This window comes from Drosophila navojoa, chromosome 4, assembly GCF_054131105.1.
Source record: "Drosophila navojoa isolate 15081-1374.11 chromosome 4, UAZ_NAV_1.0, whole genome shotgun sequence".
Classification (NCBI taxonomy): domain Eukaryota; kingdom Metazoa; phylum Arthropoda; class Insecta; order Diptera; family Drosophilidae; genus Drosophila; species Drosophila navojoa.
In genome coordinates, this window is record NC_142892.1 from 24,038,162 (window position 1) to 24,052,805 (window position 14,644).

Here is a 14,644-nt window from a genome sequence, read left to right on the forward strand (position 1 = left end):
TTTCTCGATACAGCCGTAGACGCACACACAGCCTAGTTCAACGTCCATTGCTCTATCTAGTCTTCGTATAAGTTGTATCAAAACAATAAAATTGTAAAAAACTGTAAATTGACGTGCAAATATATTAACTAACAAGTGAACAAAAAATAATTCTTAAAGTTTAAATTAAATTGCCAAATGAATATTTTCAATATTTATATATTCAGAATAAGAAGAAATTTTCAATGCAGTTAATTTGAATGGAATGAAATATATATTTTCGTTGTGGCCTCATGATTAATTTGTTTATACATATATATACGATTATATTATATTAAAATTTAACCTGACTCAAAAAATCAATCTTGGAATTCTCGGCAATCGCTTAAATATATCTAGCTAATTAAATTAGTTCATTTAAAACTAAGAGAGAGTATTCGAAGCCAATATTGGAAATTAATAAACACTTTTTATGTAAGAAAAGGTATCGATTTAAATTGGTCGTTGTGCTATTTCAATAACTGTAGCTTTGTTTAGGCCTCCCACAATAACGCGTTTTGCGTTTGTATAGAGAAGAAGGCTTGGGCCTGACTTGATAAGCCGATGTTTGCATTTAAAGACCTATTTGCCAAAAAGTCAGAAAACTAGCAAACAGCCAATGAACAAACAACACACACATCACACACGCACAACACATATACACATAGAGAGACATGCACACAGCAGACATGCATAAAAGCCAAAATAACCTTCATTGGCCATAAAAATCAAAAGCAAAAGCTAACAATGAATTGTGTCTATGGACAGCCAACAACAAAGGCAGTCAGCAAAAAAAAATAAATAAATAAATAAAAATAAAAAAGAAGAAAAACAAAATATAACAAAATGAATACAAAAAAAAACCAACAATAAAAATTTATTTAAATAAATTCACTTTATTACAGCTTCGCATATTCGCGACAATGTAAAACAAATAATAAAAATTGACAATAAATAAAATAAAGTCGGTTTATTGTTTGAATGACTGGATGGGCAGCTAACGAACTTCCGGTCTTTAGCTCAGATGAAGCTGGACCTGGAGCTGAGATTGGTTGGCCAACTTGATGAAGCATTATGAATCACTTGGCCAAAAAGTTCAGAGATTGAGCGATCGATCAGCTAAAGTTGATCCGTACATGCGCCTACAGCAATGACCTCTCTTTCACTCTTACTCGCTCTCTCTCTCTCTCTCTCTCCATCCTCTCTCTCCTCTCTCCCTTTCTCTCACATTCTCTCACTTTAGGCATTGCGGCTGCTAGCGCTGCCGGCGTCATAGACTCAATGTTGGGCTCTGCTCTGGTCGGCTGTTATAGCCAAGTTTGGTACGCGCGCTCAGTTGGCAACGAGCTGCAGCCACGATTGGGCTGGTCGCGAGATACGGAAACCGAAACTGAAACTGAAACCGAAATTGAAATTGAAATTGAAATCGAGCTGAAACTGAATTCGAAATTGAAACTGAAATTGAATTAGAAATTTTGAATACAAAAGAAAATTGAAATATTTTACTGGCGTCTGCCTTTCTACGCTCGAGCGTGCGAAGTTTTTGTAATTAGTCTCATTTTGAATAACATCGTTGAGTCGTTTGCCGCAACACTAAATAAAGTCACAATCAATTCAAAACAACAACAAATAGCCAGAGAGAAAACAACAAAAACACAAGAGCTCAAATAGATTTCAAGCAGCTCGAGTGCAGTGCGAATTTGAAAATTTTTTGTGTGGAAAGTCGATTTAATTTGTTAAGTCCAAATATTCTGATTAACTAAAGCTTCATAATAAGTTTTGTTTTGATGAGCGCAAGCATTGAATTCATTTTTATTTATAAATAAGAAGAGGTGAGTAATTAATGAATGATTTTTTGCTTTCGTTTTTATTTGTTGTACATATGTATTAATGTATGTAGATTCTATTGCCTCGTGCCTGCCGCCAGAACAATCCGAAAACTGTATAAAAACTCGTCTAAGATAGAAAGCAACAAAAATAAACAGATTTATTGATTGAGCTTTTTTCAGTTTAAGTGTTATGGAAAGTTTGAAGCACTTGCTTCAAAAGTTGAATGAAAACAAAAATAAAAAAAACAACAAAAAAAGATCAACGCAAATTAAATAAAATGAAGTCAATGAAACCAAAAAAAATCAGACAAGAGTAACACATACAAAAATAACAACAAGAAACCAAAAAAAAAAAAAAAAAAAAAAAAAAAAACTATCAACAGCCTTGAAAAGTCGTGCTTAATTTCTCAGTTATACTCAAGTATAAAATATATGCTTAAAAAATTATAATGAAGCGATCTTTTAGTATTGGTATCTGGTATTTGGTATTTGGTATTCGGAGTTTGATATTTGCTATTTGGTATGTGGTCTTTATATCACTCCATTGTCTCTGCCAACTACCACGGGTAGCACCTCCTCGGAATCACTACCAAATTAGTGTCAAATGAAGCTAAATCAGTTTTATTAAGATCTAAATTGGTCTAGGTGAAAGCAAAACAAATTGAGTTGAATTTCAATATCACGACGGAGCGAGATGTGGGCGTGGGACTGGACCCAAACCCAAATATGTCGTAAATGCACCCAAAATACGGTTGCACTGATTTGACTATGTCACAAATTGAATACTGTTCGCCATCAAAAGATCTTCAGATTGTCAAAACAGACAAACAGAGCTTCAATTTTCCCTCTACAAGGGCATAAAGACGTCAGCAATCAATCGTGTGTATTTTTTCCCCAAGTTTTATGTGGTTTTTATTGCGATTTTAACCCATTGAAAATGGGAAATCAGGGTATAATGGTATAATTGTTAAAAGTATGTAACAGGTAGAATGAGGCGTGGCAGACGCCACAAAAAATATATATTCTTGATCAGGGTGACGAGCTGAGTGGATTGGGCCTGTCCGTCTGTCTGTGCGTCCGTCCCATTGAAAATGGGAAATCAGAGTATATCCCGGTTTTAATGGGTTCAGCGTATAAAGTCGATAACTACTCCCGATAGTTTATTATCGATTAAAACCCCTATCGAAAGCTAGTTACTTAATTATATCTCCTACACCTTAAGAGCTAGAGCTTCCAAATTTTAAATGTAGACTTATGAGTATTTGCTGTAATTTAACCGCACCCCTATATTCAACTTCCTCACCCTAACCTTTGTAAAAGGCGTATTTCAAGTATTAGAAGAGACTTGTGCTTTGGAATGTGTATACAGTTGAACATTATGATTAAGTTCTGAAAGTTTCATCAAGATCGTAAGTCTAGAAATTAAATTATTCAACAAATAAATTCTTAAAATATTGCGCAGTCGCTGTTTACTGTGCATAGTGCGTTCTAATACGTGCGTGTGTATGTATGTGTGCCTAAAAATAGTTCAGAGTAATTAGAATATCAAATTGAAGCGTTCAGGGAATCTCCTAGTCGAGCAGTCTCGACTCGAGTCTTCTTACTTGTTTGATTTGTTGGATTTGAGTCTCAGCTTAGCAAATGAATCAGGCTAGATATATATATATATATATATATATATGTCTGTTCAGCCAAAATGCTGTATTATATTTCCAGAATGCCCTTATACGAGATTTTAAAATGATAATTGAAAAATCCATTTGTATAATTTATTGTAAAACTATTGCAAATACTTCTTTATTTTTATCCAATTCAACTTCAAGCTATATACATTCATATTAAACAAGTAAGAAAACTCTAGTCGAGAGTGCTCGACTAGATACTTCCCTGAACCAAACTAATAAAAACGCACATTTAGTTTGGCTAAAATTTCAATTTCGATTTTTATAAAAAATATGAGAGAAATAGAAAACTCATTTAATTAAATATATACAAATTTGAAACAATTAAAAGAAACTTCGACGCGCCCTAGATTTGAACAGGAGACTTCCCGATCGAGCGCCACGCCTTCTATCACGACGCCACCTCACTGCCTGAAATTGTAATGGCAAAACTGAAATAGATTCACTGCTGCAGCGTCATCCAGCAAATCTAAGCAAAACTAACTGCTGATGTGATCTAAGAATGTGCTAGAATATTTTCTTATTTTTTAACGGACTTAACCGAATTTAATGAAACTTTCAGCATATGATCTACATATTCTATTGAATAATTGACAAATTTGAAAATAATTAAAAATCATTGAAAATTAGCGACAGTGGCATCTGCCTTGATTGATAATGTTTTTAATCGAACAGACCGACAGACAGACAGACGGACAGGGCTAAATCGACTCAGCTCGTCGCCCTGATGAAGAATATATATACTTTGTGGGGTCTGCCACGCCTCCTTCTGCCTGTTACATACATTTTAACAAAACCATTATACCCTGATTTCCCATTTTCAATGGGTTCAGGGTATACAAATGAATTTAAGTTCATTCATTTAATATTTTTTTTATCCTTATCTCCAATGCAGAAGCAAAATATCGTCTATCTTAGCCTGGCGTCAATGAATAAGTCAATCTGTCCGGCTTCATTCTCTGCTCTGAGCGTGCATTTGGCTGCTTTTCAATGCGTAAATCTTGAAAACTATAAAAAAAAAAAATAAATAAATAAAAAGCTTTGAATTGAAATTCAAATTAAACATAGTCTTTTTTGATGCACAGAGGAACTCTGTCTTTTGTTCAATAGCTTCCTCGATTTGCTTTATATTGACAAATTCAAATTTTTGAAACAATGTTTTTTAAGGCGAATATACAGATCTTGATAGAGTTGTCAACCGATACCTAGACTTAAGTTGAATGAAACTAATCAATAAATATTAATTGTATTCGATTTTGCATATATACATATAATAGAGATCAATTAACTGAATCGTAAGCCATCTTTTTTATTTTAATTAGTTAGCAATAATAAATTTATTGAAAGCAATTTTAAACACATTGCAACAAAACTGAATGCCTTTGACAATTGAGCGATTCGTAATCAGCTAATTGTCAGCGACAATGTTTTCTCGGTCATTTGAATGCATTTTGGCCATATGAGTTAATGCCGTGCAAATGGCCAAATACCCAATAAGCCATAAACCATTTTGAGCAGCAGCCAGAAAAATAACGAACAGTTTTTGTTCGTTATGATTTATGACCTGACGAACTGGCCGTGTTGCGCGTCGCCTGCGCAACATGGGGAAATACCATTAATGTGGGCGTAACTATGTACTAATGCAGAGACTCTAGAGCTGAGACTGGAGACTGCAGAGCTGAGAATGGAGAGAGTATGGAGTGAAGAGAGGATAGCGGGGGCTGGACAGTCAAGCGTCGAGTCAGTTCCATTAGCAGTTGCCGATGATGGCGACAATGTCGCTAAATGGCCTAAATGGCAAAGAGCCCAAGTGTCGGTGCTGCCAAGCTCATTTGCGCATTGAGGCTTATGAGCTTTTGTTGTGGTGACTGACTTTGGGCTTTTATGTCTATGTACATGTGTGTGTGTGCCAATGTTGATTGATTTATGAAATCGAAAGTGGCAGGCGATCCCGGAAATCCTAGCACGGCTGCACGCAGGTGCTCACTATTCGAGAACCAGTTCTATTGAACACATTCCATTGAAACGCAATGGCACGACTTTATTCCAATTAATTTGATTGTCTAATTCTAATTGTAGAGCTGAGTGTTAGTGTGTGTATGTATGTTTTAATGAAACTATGTATGACACCAGGCACTGGGAGATACGCTGGTCACGAATCCGGTTTCTGGCATTCGACTGCTGTTCGATTGTGTTGTATTGTGTGTGCTTTGCTCTCGATTTGAACAGCTTTTCAGCTTTTATGAATTTATACACATTATGATTATCATTTTATTTGCGGTAGCCGCTAAATTAGTAACGGTTGTTTCTATACCTCAAATTGTGAGTTACATTATTCGATTTATTCGTTTTATGGATATTATTATTATTATTGCTGTTGCTATTTTTGTTATTATTTTTTCCACGACTAATTAGATATTTAATTAATTATATGGAGCTGTCTAACACGCAACCCCCAATTGGAAAAATGCCCAAGTTTTAGAAAAATTATTTAATTACAGCTATAAAATGTTTTATATATAGATCAGGTTCACCAGAATTCAGTTCAACTGCCCCTGCAAATAGCTAACATCATTAGCTAAATTGTACTATAGGTACTTTTTTTATATATTATATATTTTCTAGTTTATAACTTTAAAACAGAAAATCGAGTTTTACCCGATTTGTTATTTTCGTAATGAGCGCAGATATATCCATCATTTATTTTTGAGTTTGTTTTGTCGATCCGAATTTCCATTCCAAATTCTATTGCCGCTTAGTTCCTGAGATACTGGAAAAGGAAGTGGAAAAGGAACTTTAAAATTAATCTTGAAAGTTGATTGATAAAGGGAAATATTAATAAAGTTATGAAGTGTTTTCGCTTTATTAATTTTTTAATGAACCGATATTAATGAACAGATATTCACAAAAGCAATTCTGTATGATTTGGTTGATAAGGGCACAATCAAACTGAGCTACATTGAGGCTCTATTTAGTTGAATGTTTATCATTAAAATGTCACTAAAAGACATCCGTAACTGTTAACTATCTTATAATTTCGGCATCTAGATCAATTTATAACTGTTGAGATTAGCCAATAGGAGGCCGTTACTTATGATTCTGATTGTAAGGCCCACATCGATTAGCTGTGAAGCAGCCAACATCAATTACAATTGCAATCGGTAATGCTGGGCGTGGCTGTTGGCATTGTCTAATGTGCTGGCACTTGATCAAACTGGGTCTATAGCTGAGGAGCCACAGGTGGCCCGCGGCTAGGGTTTTCAGCGCGTCGAAATAGCTTTCACTTTTAGCAATTTTTTTCGCAATTTACTTGGTGTTTATTGCTTTGTTGGTTTGTTTGCCTCAACTTCGACTTAAACTCAAGTCAACCTTAGGCTTAGGCCTATTGGCGCTATCCCATCACCCATCGCCCTCCACAGTCACATGCCTCAACATGCCAGCTTGAACATAATTAGCGCTTGAGCAAAAGGTTAAATGCTTGACGACTATTTGGACAAGTAAAATGTGTGGAAAACTCTTCGACTATAATATTAAAACGAATATTTTTTTCTTTCTTTGTAAACTTGTCTACTAGGGTCCATATAGCAGGATCTAACAAATATCTTTGAATATCTAATAATAAAATAATATAGAATAGAAAACTTAGTGAACCTTACAGCTGATATATTGGCTTTGTTATATGTAAGCAACGGACAGAAGGAACCGCTGTACATCGTAAGGTGTAAAGTTGAAGTCCGATTTAGGCCTGTCCGTCAATCCGGTCCGTCAGCTTCGATCTCAGAACTTATAATAGAGTCTCTATTTCTTATAAGTTCTGCGATCGAAGCAGACAGATCGGTTGGACGAAAAGCGCAGATCGATCGTTTATCGGTCTAATTTACTTATGTGAGTTAGATGAAAGAATAGAACTATGAAAAGTACACTAGATCCCATAACATAGCTCAAAGTCAGTCGCTGTGTGTATCCTTTATTGTGTATGTATGCATAAAAGAATCGTTGGGTGACACTGATATCTGTTCTTTCGAAGGATTCTGGGTTCTCAAATGCAGCACTCTTTCAAGCTCCATTATTGAACTGAGCATTGTTGTAAGTGATCCGATGAGGGTGTCTCCTGACTCTTATTGTCTCTGTATTGGTCTAGCTTAATTGCTGAGAAAATTAGCCTATCTTATCCTATAATGGGGACCATTATCGAAGGCTGAAATTATTAGAAAATCAAAATTATAATATATTATAATACTAATCTGAAAATATTACAAGATATCTAAGAATCGGGTGCGAGGGTAGTTTAAAAAGGCTAAAACTTGCAGTTACACTAATTGATTTTGGATGAATATATTTGGTAATTAATGTATGTATATTACTAGAATTACATGAAATTAAACAGATTTCCAAATGTACGAGGTGGCCATTAGACCAACTGCGTGTACTGTGTAAATGTACAATCAGATGAAAGGAGTTGTTTACTTGGCATAATCGAATCGTACATACATATGTATATAATTAAGAAATTTATTGCAATTTCTCCAGCGATCATTGCGGGCACTCTTTGGGCACTTTCAGCTCATCGGCTACCAAATGACATCGCGCTGCCAAATCATATACCACTCAATTGATATAAACTCTTTGTGTATCTTAGGCAACGGAATCGCAAATACAAATGCAAATCGCCGACGCAAATCCCAACGACGAATGAATTGACAATGACAAAGAGTATTAAACGTATCAGTCTCCGTCTCGGTCTCCGCACTTCTAGTAGTTATGGGGGTATTCTCCTATCCCATGTGGTGAGTATTCGCAATGCATTCATTCACAATCGCCAGCACCCGGTCTAAGCCACACGCTCTTTCAGATATTAGCTTGTATCTCAGCAGCCTTTAGCACGCCGCCCTCATGCGGCCTATACGGTGCGCCGCCTTGCCAATTTCTGCCAGCGCCGCCGGGACAGACGCCCAAGTAAGTTCACTCACTCTATCTATATATCTTAGTATGTTGAAATTAATTCTGTTTCTGCTCTGCCACAGCTGCGCCAGGCCCGGGAAAACCTACTGCGAGCACGTCGCTAACTATCCCACGTAAGTTGAGCGAGCCAAATGGCTCACATAAATAATACGCTGAATGCCGCTCAAAGTCACACATTATCGCTTGCCAGCAAACAAAATCACATGCAAATGCATTTCAAACAAATGTTTGGCCAACACACACACTCACTGCCCGCTTCGAATCGAATTCAAAACGATCTCGCATAGAAACTCGTTTTTGCACCACACGCGTCTCTACTCCGAATACCCGTATGCCCATATGCCCCTCTACTAATAAACCCATATACCCATAAACCCATATACACTTATAGACGTATACCTAGAGACCTGTTAGTTGATAGTTGCTAGTTGCTAGTCGATGGTTCCGCGACGACAACGCACACTCGAAGATGCTCTGGCTGCTATCTTCTCTCTCTCTCTCTCTTTCTCTCTCTGGTGGCTCTGCTTCTAGCCTGCGGCTGTTGCTGATCGACTGACCAGCTGGCGGAGCTCCTTGACCCAATAAACTTGAATTGACAGTTCAAGACACTTTGTCTGTGACGACTCGCCGCGTGCTTCTCGAATATTTATGAATGCCTCTTTGAATAATTAAGCATGAATAGAGCATAATGTGTGAGTATCATGACTATGTGATAAGCATCGATTTGATTATAGAATTCCTTTCTTTTCCTCTATGAGTTTTCGATAGCTAAGAGCTAACATAATATATTGCCATATTTATATAGGTATCTCCTGTTTTGATTATATATGATATATATATTTTATATATGATTTTGTAAAGAAAATATTTAACCCAAATCTCTTAATGAAAAACATTAAATAATAATTTTAAAATAACCAGATATCAAAATTTTGAGTTCAAGTGTTAAGGAGTTGACTCACTGTATAAAGTATGTTACAATAGATCTCATTTAGAGAGTTGCTAATTATGAATAACATTATGAATATCAAGATTTAAGCTGAATCTTTTTCAAAATACTCTTTAACTTTAACAAAATACTTATTAACTGTTAGAAATAGATAATCATTTTTTTATTGAGATTAAAAGAAACTAATATAAACAAGTAAGAAAGCTCTAGTCGAGACAGCTCGACTACGAGATCCCCTGAACCCTACAAGCAATAATAATAATTAGCAAACACACACGCACACACACACACACACACACGCATACAAACAAACACACGCACACACATACACATACAAACAAACACACGCATACACACACACACACTCACATATACAGGCGATTGCGCTTGGGTTGCGCTGCAGTGTTGGCGAAATAATGACAACTTATTTGTTGAATAATTTAATTTCTAGACGTACGATCGTAATGAAACTTTCAGAACGTAATTATAATGTTAAAATGTATGTGTATACCGAATCACAAGTCTCTAGTATTTGATATACGACTTTTACAAAGATGAGGGTGAGGGGGTGGATTTAGGGGTGGGGGGTAAATTTTAACAAAAACCGAAATTGTCTAAAATACATCTTAATATACATTTTAAATTTGGAGACTCTAGCTTGAAAGATGTAGGAGATATAATTATTTAAGTGATCTTCGATAAGGTTTTTTATCGATAAAAAAGTATCGGAATGAGTTATCGTTTTTTAGTGATAAACTCGATATGCGCGTGATATATACGGACATTTTAAAAAAAAGTTGAAGTCTCTAGCTCTTATATCTTCTGAAATCGACGCGTTCATACATACGGACGGACGGACGGACGGACAGACAGACGGACAGGGCCAAATCGACTCAACTTGTCGCCCTGATCAAGAATATATATACTTTGTGGGGTCTGCCACGCCTCCTTCTGCCTGTTACATACTTTTAACAAAACCATTATACCCTGATTTCCCATTTTCAATGGGTTCAGGGTATAAAAATTATAATAGTATTTATTTATTAATCTAATAAGCATTTTGTTTATAATACAGAAAAGAGTATACCAGAAGTCAACGTGGTGTATGGTAATTAAGAGTGTTTGAACTTCATCAGGTTTTATATGATCATTTATATGGATTGTTAGTTGATTTGAATTTCTGCCTGCTTTTCCATTTGTTGGGATATTTTTAGATAATTCCTTTGATTTGAATAAAATGTGAGTGAGTTGCTGCCTCTGCACGCAATGATAATGAAAATAATAATGATAATAGTAATGTTATTGCTAATGCTAATGACAATGATAAGCTGGACCCCGAGTGAAGCCACCATTTGGCGCCGTCTCAGCAATTAAGTAGTCATTTTATGAGGCCTTCGGAATTCGGATGTTGCATAATTCTGAAAAATAATAAAAACAAAAACAGCCAAGCTGTTTTCCCCGAGTGGGGAAAAGCCACAGCTCGTTTTCACCTCTGCATGTGACATATATTGTGGCACGTGACACGCATGCGGTGCAGTCGACGTGAATATAAGTGAATAATACTATTTAGCCTAACCCATTGTCTGGCTGCAATATTAATTATGATTTAACAGCAGTGAGCAGGGGCGTGGCAGGATTTCAGGCATTTGTCTGTCCGAAACTCCCGCTGTCTGCTCGTCAACTTGTTGCGCAAGTCAGTTGGGCGATGTCGACAAGTGGCATGGTATTCCACTTTCGCAGCACTTTCCCATGTCAAGGGATGGGATGGGTTGGGGGGCATCACGACGAAATCTACTCGAAAAAATCTCTTACATCACTCGGGTAACAACTTCAGCTTCACTCTCATTGTGTCTCGTCTTTGCAGATATCTCATTAAGAGTCTCGTGCGCAAGTGGGGCTACGAGGCGGCCTCTTTGCTCGTCGACGAGACCTGGGAGGAATTCTCGGCCGTTGCGTGGTCGGACACGCCCGTGTTCTACGATCCAAAGTCCATATTTCCGCAGCGCGAATTTGCCAACGGGCAAGACTTCAACGGCTACAGCTATCAGACGCCTTTTGGCGGTGTGCCACAGCGCGGTGCAGGCAATTCTCTCTTCGCGGCCAATCCTACAACAGAGGCGCCCACGTGAGTAGCTGCTGCAGCTCCCCAGACGATCTTAACTCTTTTTCTACTGCAGGTACCTACTGTACACCTCGTCAGGTAATCGTGGGGGCTATCGCACGGGCGGTCAGCAACACGGCGGACAGTCTGGATCTGGATCTGGCACTGGAGCGAGACACTTGTACTACAGCAATGGCAAGACGCCGTACAATGCGACGCTCTGGTTGAAGCGCATCGTGCGCGACTTGAGTCTTAAGCAGAAGGCCATTCAGGCAGAGCAATTGGAGATGCAGCTGCTTAAGGAACAGGCCGTGAAAATGGCAAAGGAGACGAGCGAAGAGCAAGAAGTCGAGCGGAAGCAGGAGCAGGAGCTGGAGGAGCAGCATAAACGCAGTACGCGTGATGTATCGCTCAACATGGATCTCTTAGATATTGTGGGCGTTAGCGACAACAGCAATATAAAAAATGCGAAAAAATCGCGAACCAAACGACAAAGTCCATCGCGCTCCACACTCTGCGAAACGACATCGCAGTTCATCACACCGCAGGCTGCTCTAAATTCCCGCGGCAATTGGATGTTTGTTGTCAACGAGGAGAACACCGCTCGTCAGATGGTCAAGGCGGAGCTTTGTGCGTAAGTATCTAAGTGAACGTTAACACTAATATAGCCAAGTTAAATCAATAGAATAGGTAAACAGGTCCGTCGTCTTTACATACGTATTTACGTATTTTATCCCAATGCGTTTGTGGTTTGTGTTTATGCTAAATGTAAGAACTGCTTTTTGTACAGCAAATAGTGCACCGTTTACAACCACTTTACATTGGTTCTGCACTGCTTGGAGGCAGACTGCTTGCTTACTTACTCGAACACATAATTGTTAAAAACTAGCATATTATTACGAATTATTGAATTATAAAAAATGGAAAAACGAGATATGTTCTTTTTTTTTAATATGTGCAGCAAACAGAAGCTGGCGTGTAAATCGTTTGATTGTTTCGCAGCTCTAAATTTATATCAAGTAAATTTTCAACGCTATAGTCAAAAAATTTGTCTTATGGCTATCGCGAGTTCCTAGAAGTTTTAGTGTCAACTACAACTTACTTACTTGTCCATTTATAATACAGTGGTTTAATCACTGTTCAAATATTTTAATTAGTCTTTTTTATATAAAATTATATAGTACCAAAATACCCTAGAAATTTGTAAGGGTAACAGATTAATTGTTTATATAATGTTTACGCCTTATTGACTCATACTGGTGTATTCAATTAATAAATTAATATATTAAAAAACCTACTTAACACTTGCAATCAGTGCTTAGGGCCCCTCTCGCTCCGGCCTAGACACACACACACAGCAGGACAGCGTTTTATATCAATAAGTGTTCCCCTCTTCGTTTGGCCGGACTGGACTGGTTGTTAGGGGAAGCCTTTGCGGTGCTTGGGCACGTGGGCAGAAGTGCAACAGCAAGTAACCCACGAGTATGGGTATGTGCACGGTTACGTTTGTATTTTGTGTCATAATTGCGGCTAAACGAATTATAACACCCCGAAAAATACCAAGATTAACCAACCAGCGGCCGGTGTTCTCGTTGCTCGTTCCTCGTTATTCGTGTCCCCCTTTGATCAAGGGCAAATGCCTCTGCCTCTGTTTTAGGCGTGCGCTACTCGAGAACCTTCGGAAAAAAGCGCAAACAGAGGTAAATATAGGGTGACGAAAGACCTCGGATGAGGAACAATTCGAGTAGCAGCAGCCGGTGCAACGAGACCAGATGAGGGGACGCAGGATGAGCGAATGTGTGAGAGCAACTGGCCCTGCTGGGGTCGCTCAATGTATGTCCAAATTGTTTGTCATTTGTCGCATGCCTGCCGGCCTAGATACGCACACTCGCATACCCTATGCCTATACCTCGCCCCGATCCCTGACACTTTCCCACAGTTGAAAGCATCACTTAGCGCACAACTTGATTAACCAAATATGTAGCCGAACGTAAATCGTCGGACGATGCAGCAACAGGAGTGCAGGAGCAGCAGCAACAGCTGGCAGGGACACAGTCTCTAAGTACCGTTGCTTTAGCCTTAGCTCAACTCTTTATCAATTACGCACGATTCCCGTTTTAAGAAGTTCGTTCAACTTTCAACTTTGCAGCCGGCACTCTTCCTCTTCACTTTACTTTGTTCTTCTTCTTCTTCTTGAGCATATTTATGGGTGCAGCTCGCAGCTAAGTTTCGTAAAGATGTTTATTTTTTGTCTGTTTGGCATTTGGCGCTGTTTCCGCTGTTATATAATTCCCTTTTCCCCCTCTGTCTCTCACGCTCTTTACCTATCTATCTCTTTCAGCTCAAACACATGCTCGAACCTGTGCGATCTGCCCAATGGCTACAATTCCAGGTGCGAGCAGAAATTTGTACAAAAACGTTTAATAGCGCTTCAGGGCAACGGCCAAAATCTCTACACGGACACGTTCTGGTTTCCCAGTTGCTGTGTCTGCACTATAGCCGCCAATTAGGCAGCCACGCAGCAGAAGCGAGATGCGCAACGACGACAGAGACAGCAAAAGCCACAGCGACGGAGCGAATCCTATTCACACATCCGTGTAGCCATTCACTAAATCGAGTATTGAAATTCGATATGAACACGATTTTTGCAGCAAATAATTGATAATTAAATTTTAAACAAGCACACACACATGCGCACTGTCATATGCACACCCACACACACACCCAAGCACACACACACGTATTTAGTGTAGTTTTACATTTAATTTAAAAGCAAAGAACTAGTAAAACTCAAAGCAAAGGCAAACTAATGGAAATCATTTTCAATAAAAAAACAAAATAATTAAAAACATTTTCAAAACTCAAATCTTTTATGACTCGGAGCTGAACTTCATAAATTATAAATGGTTTGTATATTTTTAGCTAAAAATAAAAGTAATCCTTAAATAAGAAAACCACTGCAAGGAATTAAAACAAATAAAAGTCTTAAAGTTCTAATAAAAACTGCATTTATTTCAGTTACCTTTTAAGTTTGACTATTTTGAATAAAAAATAATATAGAAATGACGTTTATCCGTAGAGTAACTTTTAAAGTCATAATATC

General features: G+C 37.9%; 1 protein-coding gene across 1 annotated transcript; it reads left to right on the forward strand.

The window, feature by feature from the left end:
* The first annotated feature begins 1,330 nt into the window (after positions 1-1,330).
* On the forward strand, positions 1,331-14,392 carry spz5 (spatzle 5 Toll-1 receptor). Its single transcript, XM_018102089.3, has 7 exons — positions 1,331-1,850; positions 8,169-8,316; positions 8,382-8,485; positions 8,554-8,604; positions 11,305-11,565; positions 11,618-12,175; positions 13,883-14,392. Exons 2-7 carry the CDS (start codon positions 8,233-8,235, stop codon positions 14,049-14,051), a joined length of 1,227 nt encoding a protein of 408 aa, XP_017957578.1. The 5' UTR covers positions 1,331-1,850; positions 8,169-8,232; the 3' UTR covers positions 14,052-14,392.
* Positions 14,393-14,644: the final 252 nt, after the last annotated feature.